This window comes from Myxocyprinus asiaticus, chromosome 2 (assembly GCF_019703515.2).
Source record: "Myxocyprinus asiaticus isolate MX2 ecotype Aquarium Trade chromosome 2, UBuf_Myxa_2, whole genome shotgun sequence".
In the NCBI taxonomy this organism is placed as follows: Eukaryota; Metazoa; Chordata; class Actinopteri; order Cypriniformes; family Catostomidae; genus Myxocyprinus; species Myxocyprinus asiaticus.
In genome coordinates this window covers 6,707,891-6,720,739 of record NC_059345.1, presented here as the reverse complement: position 1 = coordinate 6,720,739, position 12,849 = coordinate 6,707,891, and the positions used below count along the sequence as shown (strand labels likewise).

The 12,849-nt window shown below is 36.0% G+C and overlaps 2 protein-coding genes across 4 annotated transcripts in view; one reads left to right on the top strand and one right to left on the bottom strand.

The window, feature by feature from the left end:
• LOC127411900 (A disintegrin and metalloproteinase with thrombospondin motifs 7-like) overlaps positions 1 to 5,288 on the bottom strand; it is a 112,405-nt gene extending 107,117 nt beyond the window's left edge. For all 3 annotated transcript variants that reach the window (XM_051647776.1, XM_051647785.1, XM_051647795.1), the window contains exons 1-3: positions 4,911 to 5,288; positions 2,121 to 2,488; positions 921 to 1,098 (exon numbers count right to left, since the gene is read on the bottom strand). In XM_051647776.1, the coding sequence (XP_051503736.1) occupies positions 921 to 1,098; positions 2,121 to 2,488; positions 4,911 to 5,028 (664 nt within the window). In that variant the 5' untranslated portion in view covers positions 5,029 to 5,288. The remainder of the gene's footprint in view (positions 1 to 920; positions 1,099 to 2,120; positions 2,489 to 4,910) is intronic.
• Positions 5,289 to 10,165: 4,877 nt separating this feature from the next.
• LOC127412314 (relaxin-3 receptor 1-like) lies at positions 10,166 to 11,710 on the top strand. Its single transcript, XM_051648567.1, has one exon. It carries the CDS (start codon positions 10,248 to 10,250, stop codon positions 11,643 to 11,645), a length of 1,398 nt encoding a protein of 465 aa, XP_051504527.1. The 5' UTR covers positions 10,166 to 10,247; the 3' UTR covers positions 11,646 to 11,710.
• The last annotated feature ends 1,139 nt before the right edge of the window (positions 11,711 to 12,849 follow it).

Genomic DNA, 12,849 nt, shown 5'->3' with positions numbered 1-12,849 from the left:
CACATTATTTTGACACTAATTAATCTAGTCACTTGGTGTTATGGGTAATACTAATACAACATTTAGCCCTATGTCCATTTTCCTATTCAGCCTATGTCATGTTGATTATTTTGCATATTGTGCAATGTATTTTTACCATACCAAATACAACAAACACAGGAAATCTTTGTTTAATTTTGTGCAATATACAATTCTGGTACAGTGTTGGGTCGCCACTTCATGTCCAGTATAAAATCTTATATATAAAGCAAAACCAGTTAAAGGGATATACCAGGATCAATACAAGTTAAGCTTAATCGACAGCATTTGTGGCACAATACTACAAAAAATCATTCTGACTCATCCCTATTTTTCATTAAAAATAAGCAGAAATGTAGGGTACATTGAAGCACTTACAATGGAAGTGAATGGGGCCAATTTCTGGAGGGTTTAATGGCAGAAATAAGAAGTTTATATTTCTATAAAAGCTTACATTAATTCCTCGTTTAAAACTCATGTATTATTTGAGTTGTAAAGTTGTTTAAATCGTCATTTTTACAGTTGTTTTAGGGTTTGTTGACAACGAAGTTGTAAAATTGGCTATAACTTTACACAGAAAAGGTTGGAACACGATTTTATCACACTAAAAATCATGTTAACATACTGTTCACGTTTTGTGGCTATACTTTTGAAACAGTGATTACTGGCCCCATTCACTTTCTTTGTAAGTGCATCACTGTGACCCAGATTTCTGATTTTTTTAAATAAAAGAAGGGGCATGTCAAAATAAATTTCTGTGGTAATCAATATTATGCCACAATGCTGTCGATTGAGCTTAACTTGTGTTGAACCCGGAATATTCCTTTAAGAACCACTGGCTTAAAAGATAACATCTAATCAAACCATTCAGCCCCAGTGAGTCCTGAAACCCAGGGCCTTACCTTTGACCCCACAGGTCGCATTAGCTGTGCGCTTCCCTAACAAAGGCTGCAGCAGCTGCTGTTCTGATTGAACAGCATGTCGCTTGTAGATGGCATGAGCCTGTGGTGCTGACTCTTCTTGTGGCGGCTTCAGCGGACTAATGAAGAATTCCTCTTCTGACAGCTTGAACAGCCCTGTCTACAAAGAATGGAAGGCCAAAGCAAACTGACATCAAATTAAACACCCATGTAATCACTTTTCACTCCTTTCACTTAGGTTGTTTTGTTGGTCATGCAATGCACATACAGTTGAAGTCAGAAGTTTACATACACTTAGGTTGAAGTCATTAAAACAAATTTTTTAACCATTCCACAGATTTCATATTAGCAAACTATAGTTTTGGCAAGTCGTTTAGGACATCTACTTGATGCATGACACGAGTAATTTTTCCAACAATTGTTTACAGACAGACTGCTTCACTTTTAATTGACTATATCACAATTCCAGTGGGTCAGAAGTTTACATACACTAAGTTAACTGTGCCTTTAAGCAGCTTGGAAAATTCCAGAAAATGATGTCAAGCCTTTAGACAGTTAGCCAGTTAGCTTCTTATAGTAGGTGTACTGAATTGGAAGTGTACCTGTGGATGTATTTTAAGGCCTAACTTCAAACTCAGTGCATCTTTGCTTGACATCATGCAAAAATCAAAAGAAATCAGCCAAGACCTCAGAAAAAAATTTTTAGACCTCCACCAGTCTGGTTCATCCTTGGGAGCAATTTCCAAACGCCTGAAGGTACCACGTTCATCAGAACAAACAATAGTACACAAGTATAAATATCATGGCAGAAACTGGTTGTTTATATTTGGACATTCTTCAAAGGTTATTTAAGGTATTGTAATCAGAATGGTAGAACTACAGATCAACAATTTGCTTTGCATTTTGATTAAATATACATCTATCATTTGTAACAGATGTTTTTGAATCAGCCTAGTCTGAAAAGTCTGAGACCACACTGAAAATCTGGATTTTATTTATTTATTTATTTATTTCATTTAAACCTGGAAATTAAGTTTTGGAATTTGTAAAATATAAAACAATGAAAAATTATGGCATAAAACAGATATTTAAGACTCCTTAGTAGGTCGCTAACCATGTGCAAGCAAATCCATTAAACTGACTGAGAAGAAATGATCAAACTGCAAACATATAAGGACTTACCAAGCCATTGCAAGTGCTCACAGCTGCTTGACCCGTCTTCAGTGTACTACTCCACACATCTCCCAGGAAGTAGCAGAGAGAATGGCCATGGCCGTGTAACGTAGACCCTTGCAGGCCACCAAATCTCCGCTCTGTAATGAAGCCAGGTGCCAGAAGATGAGAGTTTAGGGTAAGGTTAAAGTGCAGGTCATGCCCACCATACTGCAGATGGTAGAAAACTTGGGCAAGGTTCTTTGCGTTTTTTCCTGTCTCCCTCCTCTGAATTCGACTCACACGGTGGGATACGTGATTTGACAAGAAATGTCCAGTTGAATCCACTCTGACAGGATGAACAACTTGGTAGTTGGGAAGCCCGTCAAGAGAACCATCTATAAAAACAACAGGGTAACTTATTAAGTACAAAGAAGACACACACCGAAGTACATTCATTCTATGGTTCTATTATACAATATATACAGTAGGCCTACTGTGCAAAAGTCTTCGCCACATAAAATGTTTTACAAAAATGTTTGTCTAAGATGGTTAATTATATCTTCAGCTTTAGTGTCAATAGGAAATATACATTTTAGATTCCCAAATATTTCTTTTGCAAATAAAAAAGATTAAAATAGAAGAACAGGGAGCCCTGCAACAGATGGCATGACTCCCACAGAGCGAGACTGAAGTGGAGACTGAATGAGCAGGGATGAGAATTTATAGTAAAAATGTGACTAAAATATTGATCTGTTTTTCACCCACACCTATCATATCGCCTCTGAAGACATTTATTTAACCGATGGAGTCATATGGATTACTTTAATGCTGACCTATGTGATTTTTGGAGCTTCAAATTTTTGGCACCCATTCACTTGCATTGTATAGTCCTACAGAGCTGAGAAATTCTTCTAAAAATCTTCATTTGTGTTCTGCTGAAGAAAGAAAGTCATACACATCCGAGATGGCATGAGGGTGAGTAAATGATGAGAGAATTTTCATTTTTGGGTGAATTATCCCTTTAATGATGCTCATTTTTTTTTTCCAGATCTAGAAATAAAATGTAAATATATATTAAAAATGCAATTCACTCAAAACATCTAATAGAATACATCTCTTCTAGGATGAACATGCTTTCAGTTACTGAGCTCAGAGAGATTTTTATATTTTTTTTTTAGGTCTTAAATTCAAAAATGTCATGTGGTGTAACCGTCCAAAAATAAAAGTATCATTAAAAGCTGAAATTCCTGAAAAAATTTTTTTGCCATGAGTAGCACAGAAAAATAGTTTATTATTATTTTAAAAAACAATAATAATAATTATTATTATTTGGTTATAAATTATGATTAATATTTGAAAGACTTTTGTCCATTAAATCAAACTCATGTGATGTAACCAACACGTAGCTAGCTATTTTTTTGTCACGTGACAAAAAAAATAACAAAATAAAAAACATAACAGAGAGAACCCCTTTCGACCCTCAAGAGACTGTTTGTGAAGAATAAAAAAATATATTTTGAATTTTTTTTTATAAAAAGGCACATTTTGTTAAGGTCACATGGGGTAACCCTGAGGAAACTTCTTGATATACTTGCCTTAAAATGTCATTATATTTATAAATAAATATTTTTTACCTTGTAAAATATGTTTGAAAACTCTCATGTATTCAATGTGCAAGGAAAGTATTTAATACCTTTTACTTGATGGTTACTTACACCACATGACAATTTGTTTTAAGTTATTAGATCCATTTTTGTAGAAAATGCTATACGACCAACATAGTCTGATTCTAGTCCAATTCTGTTAAAACAAAAGATCAGAATATTTTATTTAAAGCAATTATGGTGAAGTATAAACACTACAAAATAACTTAAATAACAGTCCCAGGACTGCATTCTTCATTTCTTAAGTTATCCTACAGGCACATACTGTAAACAGTCTTTGTTATGCAGCTTCTACCTGTTAATTGAACGCACTGTTGTTTTGATCTGCATAATTCGGCAATAGAGGGGAAAAGCATTGGGGCTTGTGGGATTTCCTCAAAGAAATGGGATATGGAGAGGGGGAGGCATGCTCAGTCAGGGCAAACAGAACTCATAACCACACAAAGGGCTTGAGAGAACAGTGATGTGATAAATATTCAGTAATACTTTACATTATAGCATCAGTTTGACCCATTTTACACTTATTGTTTACAACAGCACCAAAAATGATATTTATTACTACAGGCTGTTCCATAACTTTATTGCATACCAAATATTTACTGTTTATTATTATTTCCCAGACTGGTACTGCATCATAAATACTGTGATGTAAAGTCTGAGCCAAATTTCTCATTTCTAGATGAATTAAAAAAATAACTGATGCAAGCTGAAGATGAAATCATAGTTTCATTGAGTGCCAGTGGAACAATGAGACAATATGTACAAATCATTGCATAAATCGGCTGTTCATGTAAGCACAACAGGTTGGCATTTGGAATGGGCTTTACGTAATAAAAACTGGGTCAAACATATCACTAAAAGTTAAAGCAATACCTGGTGCAATATACAGTGGAATGAATTCATGTCATTAAATGTGATTGCATTAGATAACAGAATATTGAAAAGTGTGCATATGCTATCTGCCTGCAAAAATAAATACAACTTAAATACAACAATACATTTTTATCTGATGCAATGATAATCATACATTATTAATGGTGGCTTGAGTGTGCAAACACTTTTTGGGAGTCACTGCATGTACTAAACTCCATTATGCGCTCACAAAAGAGACAGGACATGCTGAAAATCACAGACACAAGCTCAAGCCACTCACCTGTTTCTTGCTTATATCCGTTCGTTGTTGTACATAAAAGTCCAGCTGTAATCATAAAGCAGAGAGAGAAAGGTGCTGGTCCCAAAACTTTAATGCCGCAGTCTAACTGAACCATCATGTTAAACTGCACAGTGGGGAATATAGATCACTTAGCCCGATCTTTTGACAGAAGAGTATGTGTTGCTTAAGCCTAATGCATTGGTAGTTTTGACCCATCACACAAAAGCACGGTATTAAATAGCATATATTATGCCAAAGCACTGTTACGTTCATCAGTCCGAATCAAATGATACATCATGATAAAACTCTGCAGATCCGGTGCATGGGAGATTTTGGGGTCCGTTACATCTACTACTTGCTGTGTTGACTGCAGTTGCCGATGACGCACAGAGAAGAGCAGCTAAAACTTTTGTTTCAGTAAAACTTTGTACAAGTACCGCCCTTTAAGTAGCCAGTTTGTGGGAGGACCCGTCCTTTGTGTTGAGTGCGTCAGATTTAGGCTATCCTATAGCTTTTTTTATGCTCAAACTGCTTTCTCTCTCATTATTTAACAAAGACCTCAATGTTTCAGTGCATTTTTCAGTGCATAAATATAGTCATAAAACGACGAGGAGTAAGGGAGTAGATATGCAATGTAGGCATGCGTCTTACGGACGTCTTTGCGTCGCGTCTTGTGTGATGAGCGTTGCGTTTACAGTTTTACTAGTGCAACTTTTTAAAAAAACACGCCTGAACGCGTTTTTACGCTGTTTTTCTATGTAAACGCGCAATACGGACGTTCACACCGGACGCGTTTTTGCGCGTTTTTCAATTGTTTTCTATGCAAACATGCGCTTTACGGATCTTTGGCCGTTGCGGAGCGTCTCGCCCAAGGAGCGCCACGTTTTTAGACCCCGTGTTAAAAAGTTCAAACCGCTTATGGAGACACCTGCTCTATTCTTGGCTCTGCGTCCAGCTTTTATAGCGCGTGAACGCGTAGCAGCCGCAGGGGACGTGGGGGACACTACCCCCGCACTCTTTAAAAAGGTGAGTTTTGTCCCCCGAGCTAAACCCATACAGAGTTCAAATGGTCCATTTGTATACAGTAGGGGAGAGCGGGGACGGTTGCAACACTTTTTGCATTTCCTTCAGTTTCTCAGAGACTGTTTGTATTGGAAAACCAAAATTTGTTTACATTAAACCCACATCTCTCAGCTACCCACCCACACTGCTGTAACATGCGTACATATAATAATATACATACAATTTATACTTGAATAGACAAAGTCAAATGTTGCAACTGACCCCATAAGAGGGAACGGTTGCAACAGTCCACAGGGACAATTGCAACATTCATTAAAATGTAATAAAAATAATTCTTTAACATCATTTTGCAATTTCTTTATTTTATTTGTGCACAGACAGGGTCTTCACTAAGTTCAATTAACTGTCTAAAGACAAAGACTAGTAAAAGGAAAAACATTTTTTCAAGTAACAACCGTGTTTTGGTTAATTATTACAATTCAGATACCTGGCTATTGAAAGATGTAATTAGTAGTTAGTAATTAATTACTTTTTTTAGAGTAACTTACACAATACTGATAATGACAAGCTTTTACATCAATGTTGTCATAGGGGACAGTTGCAACAGCACTTGCTATACTAGCTTGACACATGGTAGCTATGCCTTTTAGAAGCTAAGAAAACACTGATTAAAATTATATGACTTTATAATGCTTCACGCAAACAGTTTAGACAGTATGACAAAAACTCTGAGCATGAAAAAAAAAATTTTTTTAACTTAAAAAGTATTTTTTGCAGAAGGAATGGTCACATGTGGCTGCTTTCTTCCAGAAAGGAGGAGAGGCTAACTGAGCATGTGCAGTATGAGTATCATCACTCTAGCTCATTCCTGATTGGAGGAATAAGCCATGTTGCAACTGCCCCATGTTGCAACCATCCCCGCTCTCCCCTGTTCTTTGCATTTTGTTACTTTGGGCTGATTGAGCAACCATCCAGTCAATCACAGGTGAGTTTCATGAGCCGAAACAACCTTTACATAATAGACCGTCAGTCAGACAGTGACGGCTCCGTTCATTTCTACAAAGTTACTTTCAACAATGCTCATTTATCCTTATTTTTTATCAGCATTGACGTTGATCTAAATTAATAATCTAGAGATGAGGAACACACAATGAGAGTTATTTATTGGCGTATCGTTCTTGATTGGCAGCATTACATGTCATGCACTGCAGAAAATAAACAAAGGACAATCCTTCTTTTAAGCACACATTGTAAGTGGAGTTTATATCAGCGCATGAGTCTTCATTAAGTTATGCTTTTAACATTATGTTTGTGAGGTAATAGTTTGATCAGTTGTTTTTGCCAATAGATCTGTGTTAAATATGTAAAGCTATTTTTAATATCAGCTCCTGTTTTTACCTCTATATTGGTGTGCAGTCGACAAACTGTAGGAAAAAAGATAGATCTTCTTTGTTCTTAGAACTCTTAGGCATTTTACTGAAGTGAATTTATATGTAGACACTTTTTTTATACATGAAAATTTACGGATGTTATTGAAACTCATAATTATTATAAGACTATTATTGTTGTCTTTTGATAAAAGTCATGCTCAGCAGCTCAAACTGTAGGGAAATTATAGATTTGCTTTGTTCTTATAATGCTTAAAACCTCTACTTAAGTCTCTTTGTAGGTCTGTAAACATACACATTTTAAAGGATTAACATTTTCTTTTGATTGTTGATTCAATGACTAACTCATTTCACACAAGACACTCATTTGTCACCACCTTCTGGCATCACCAGAAATGGTCACTGAATCATTAAATGGATCTGAACGAATTTTGGTGAACGTAGTCAAAACATTTGAGCCACTTGGATACATTTAAATCCCACAATGCACAAGTACAGAGTAAAAAATAAAATTGTGCACATGCACAATTGTCATTATTGTAATTGATTAAATAATTTATTCAGGACCAGCTTGTGCTCAGTCTTTTATTAGTTCTATCATGTGTGAAACAGAAGCAAGTGCTCCACAAGATGCCCTTTATCTTTGCGGCTAATTTTGCAATTATTTTACAATACTTGAATTTTTAATATACTACAAATATTAAAAGTAAATAATACGTATATATAAAATATAAAACTACTTATATATTAATATATACTGTAATATATTAATACTGCACTGTATGTGTTGGGACTGTGCCAGCCACCTACTGCCATTATTAATTATACAATTATAATTATTAATTATTAATTATACAATTATTATAATTATTATTAATACTGATAGCTGTGTCCCCCCCACTTTTAAAATGACTGCTACACCCCTGGGTGAACGACCCTTTTGAGCGTTGCAGCGCAAGGATGCGTACGGTGTGAACGGCCCCTTGAAAATCCATTTCGTTGCGCTCCGATTAGCTGTTTTTAAACGCAAGAATGCGTTACATGTCCCTGTAGATGTCATTAATAGCCTAATATTAAATTTGTATGTCATGGCATGTTGTAATCATCCCAAAAAGCACACGCACACACACATCTCCAAGATGTCTGTTTTAGATCTTTTCATCTGGAAAGCGTCACGATCAGTCTACTAAACATGTTGAAAAGATCAGATTTACAGACATTCTGAATCATAAACGTCTCAAAGGCATCTGCTGAACGTCTTATTGACATCCGAGACATACTTATTGACATGCGTCTTATAGACATATTGCAGATGAGCAGACAATGTAAACAATTTGTTTTCCAGATGTAAACACACATCAAATAGACGTCTGTGTGATGTACGTGTGCAGTCGGGGATGCCAACGCCTAGTAATATTCTTTACAAGACTTTGAAATAGCACATAAGAATCAGCCCTAAAAAAGTAAGCCAATTTTTAAGATTTACGCATTTCAGTTTCATGATAAAAATGCCATCAAATTTAAATGTGTAATTTTTAACTAAATAAAATGTATAAAACTTCATATTTTAAAATAAACTTGTTTCACTGATTATTTTTTAATAAATAATAGAAGCACAATCAGCACACCTCATGCCAACATTTCTTTTCTTTTTGTTTTTTTTTTTTGTTTTTTTTTCGGTTACACCAAAATGCATTTTTACTTTAAGCTCCAGGAAAAATATTAAAATTACTTTGAACTCAGTAATTGAAAATATATTTAGCACAGAAGTAGGAGGTGCATTCAAGTAATTGTTTTGTGTGAATTGCATTTGTAATGTATTTTTGAATAATTTATTAGATGCAGACAAAAAATAAATGTTGGCATGAGGTGTGCATAGTGAAGATGTCTTCAAAAAATAATAAATAGTTTTCATTTATCACTTAACATCATACAAAGTCCAGTAAACATAAAAAAGCTAAATCAATATTTGGTGTGACCACCTTTGCCTTTAAAACAGCACCAATTCTCCTAGGTACACCTGGACAGATAGGATGTTTCAAGCTTCTTGGAGAATTCACAACAGTTCTTCTATCTATTTAGGCTGTCTCAATTACTTCTGTCTCTTTATGTAATCTCAGACTGACTTGATGTTCAGTGGGGGGCTTTGTGGGGGCCATGACATCTGTTGCAGGGCTCCCTGTTCTTCTATTCTAATCTTTTCTATTTGCAAAAGTAATGTTTGGGAGTCTAACATTTATATTTCCTATTGACACACTAAAGCTGAAGATATAAATAACCATCTTAAGACAAATGTTTTTGTGAAACATCTTAAGTGCCTAAAACTTTTGCATATATATATATATACACACACACACACACACACACACACACACACACACACACATTCGGAGTCAGTCATATCTAACACTAATAAAAAAATAAAGACCACTAATTAAAAAAAAAAAAAAAAAAAAAAACTCTAGTTGATTTGGTAAAACACGGAGCTGTTGATATCTAAGTATTCATCAAGTGCATCCTCTAGTGGACAATGCAGCATGCAAGCAAACATATAATTTCATGCATCTTGTGAAGTAATTCCCATCAAGCGATTGCATAGTGGATTTCGTAAGGCTGAGATGAAATGCGATAAGACTATTGATTACAGGAGGGAAATTCAGTTGTAAATCATCAAGATAACACAAGACAACAGACACAAACAGAGAACAATACGTACAAAGGAAACTGTAACTGACAGTAAAGCAATTTAATTAAAGCATAACAATCATACTGTGCATATTTGGGCTTCCCATAACTGGTACCATGATGTTTGCTCCAAGCACTTATTTTTCTTTTCAACTTGTATTTATCAATCAAACAAGAGATGGCAAATTTTGTGTTGTATGGTCACCCCTCCTTCAAAATGATAACAGTTTGTTGAAATGACATGACGTCAATTGAGTGGCGTTATCCAGTGCGCGCTCTTCTCAGGCGCTCCCCGTTCTCCTCCATAAAGCGCTGCATGTCAGGTGTGTGTTGTTCACTGCGTGATCAAACACGTCGCTTACACGTATGGAAAACACTGATATGCATAACAATTGCAGATATAATACATCAAAACCATTCTCCATCAAACAATGTCAAACTAAGTGATATGCGATCAGTGGACGGACCTGCGCTTGTCCAGGCACCTTTGGAGCGCACCAGAATGGGTGATAATCTGAACAACAGTGGAGCTTGGAACAAAAGTTTAATGGACCAACACAAGTTCAGTAGTCTGGAAGACATCGATGTGACAGCCGATGGCAGCCTGGTCCTGAGGATTATCATCTCCGTGGTTTACTCCGTGGTGTGCGCGGTGGGTCTGGTGGGAAATCTCTTGGTGTTTCTCCTCATGAAGAAAAGACAAGGGCGAAAGAAATCCACCATTAATTTCTTTGTCATCAATTTAGCTGTTACGGACTTCCAATTCGTTCTGACTTTGCCTTTCTGGGCGGTAGATACTGCGCTGGATTTCAGCTGGCCGTTTGGAAACGCCATGTGCAAAATTATTTTATCAGTCACTGTGATGAACATGTATGCCAGCGTGTTTTTCCTTACCGCAATGAGCATAACGCGCTACTGGTCCGTTGCATCTGCCCTAAAAATCCCTTCTAGAAAGAGGTCTGGGTCGGTGAAATGGATCTGTGCTGTATTGTGGGTCCTGGCGACAATAGCAACAGCTCCAACTTCCATTTTTTCCACAGTGACAGTGGTTGCAGATGAAAAACTGTGCCTCCTCAAGTTTCCAGATGGCAACGACTGGCTCGCCTTTTATCACCTTCAGAAAATAGTAATTGCATTTATCTTGCCGATGTTCATTCTCTCTGTATGCTACCTTTTACTTCTGAGGTTTATCCGCCAAAGGGGCGTTCAAAGGAGGCGATCTAAAGTCACCAAGTCTGTAACGGTGGTAGTCCTCTCCTTTTTCATTTGCTGGATGCCAAACCATGCCATCACCCTTTGGGGCGTCCTGGTGAAACTGAACGCGGTGCACTGGGACAAAACATATTACATGGTGCATGCTTACGTTTTCCCATTGACTGTTTGTCTAGCCCATACAAATAGTTGTTTAAACCCAATTTTGTATTGTCTAATGAGAAGAGAGTTTAGGAAAATGCTGCATGGTTTATTATGGCGCATTTCCTCGCCTGCGTACTCTAAAGCTGGAAAATTGCATGGATATAGTGCTGGCATCAATCAAAACCAGGATGATGCACAGACTGGAATTAATTTAAACGTGATTGACAATCAGGGTCAACAATCCATACATCCGACAATTCCAGCACAAGATAACACATGCTGAAATCCTGATATGAAACGAATCACAAGTTTCTTCTATTCTTATTAACCAAATTGCTCATACAAGTTTCCAGGCAAACACAGCACGTTCCCCTAACGTTAGCATATGGTTCCCGTTCGGTTATCTTTTGGGAACCAATTCCAAACGTTCTAGAAACGTTCTCTTAAGGTTTTATTTCTTTATAACCATAAACTAACGTTCCCAGAACTTTCCGGCAACCAAAAATGGTTTGCTTGGTTGACGTTTTGAAGACGTTTTCACTTTATGGTCTGTCGTGAATTTAAGAGTTTTAGTTTATTTCAGAGTTTTGGTCCGTATACATGAATGTCTTCTTAATTTACATGTATGGCCAAAAATAATGCACGCAATGTATGACTGCACATTTATTCTGTAAACTAAAAGGAGACATATTCATTCAAGGCTATGGTATCCTATTTGCCCTATTTTTAATTGACTAATATTTTGTTCTTCATCATTTTTTTATTTATTTATGTATTTTTGCATGGAAATATGTAAATATGTAATAAAAATGCATTGAAATGTAGATATATTCTGAGATTGAAACTGAAGGCACACTTGCAAAAGTGGACAGAAATGTATAGCCTACTGTAGGCTACACGAGTTGTGATATTTTAATAATTGTGCTGAAAGTATTACATTGTTTTGAACAATATTCTTAAATGTATTATTTTTTAAGTAACAGGACTGTGAGGGAGAAAACTGGTAAGGTAACCATGTAAAGTCCACATACGGATAAGCTAGTGTTTCAAATTTCATTCTGAGAGCAGTGTATACTGTCAAAAATGACCACGAAGCTCATAAAATTACTTACGTAAACATAAAAATAAAAATACAGAAAAAAGTCACTTTAAAAGCCAACGAAACCTATAGTTTTATTTAACCTGTTAAACATGGCAACTAAGAGAGCTGAGCCAGCCTGCAACCCTACAAGTAGGTTTTGTATGAATTCAAATGTTCGTCACTAAAATAGGGTTACACTTTATTTTAATGTGTCCTTGTTACAGTGTAATTACACAAGTAATTACTGATTATTACTAATTAACGACATGTACTTACTATAGGTTTAGGGTTTGGTTTAGGGTTAGTTGCTTGTAATTACACATAATTGACTGTTATTACTATAGTAAATACATGTAATATGTGTAACAAGGATACATTAAAATAAAGTGTTACCAAATAAACAGAT

Coding starts and splice junctions, on each gene's coding strand:
- LOC127412314 (XM_051648567.1), top strand. CDS start 10,248: ATGACGTCAATTGAGTGGCGTTATCCAGTGCGCGCTCTTCTCAGGCGC.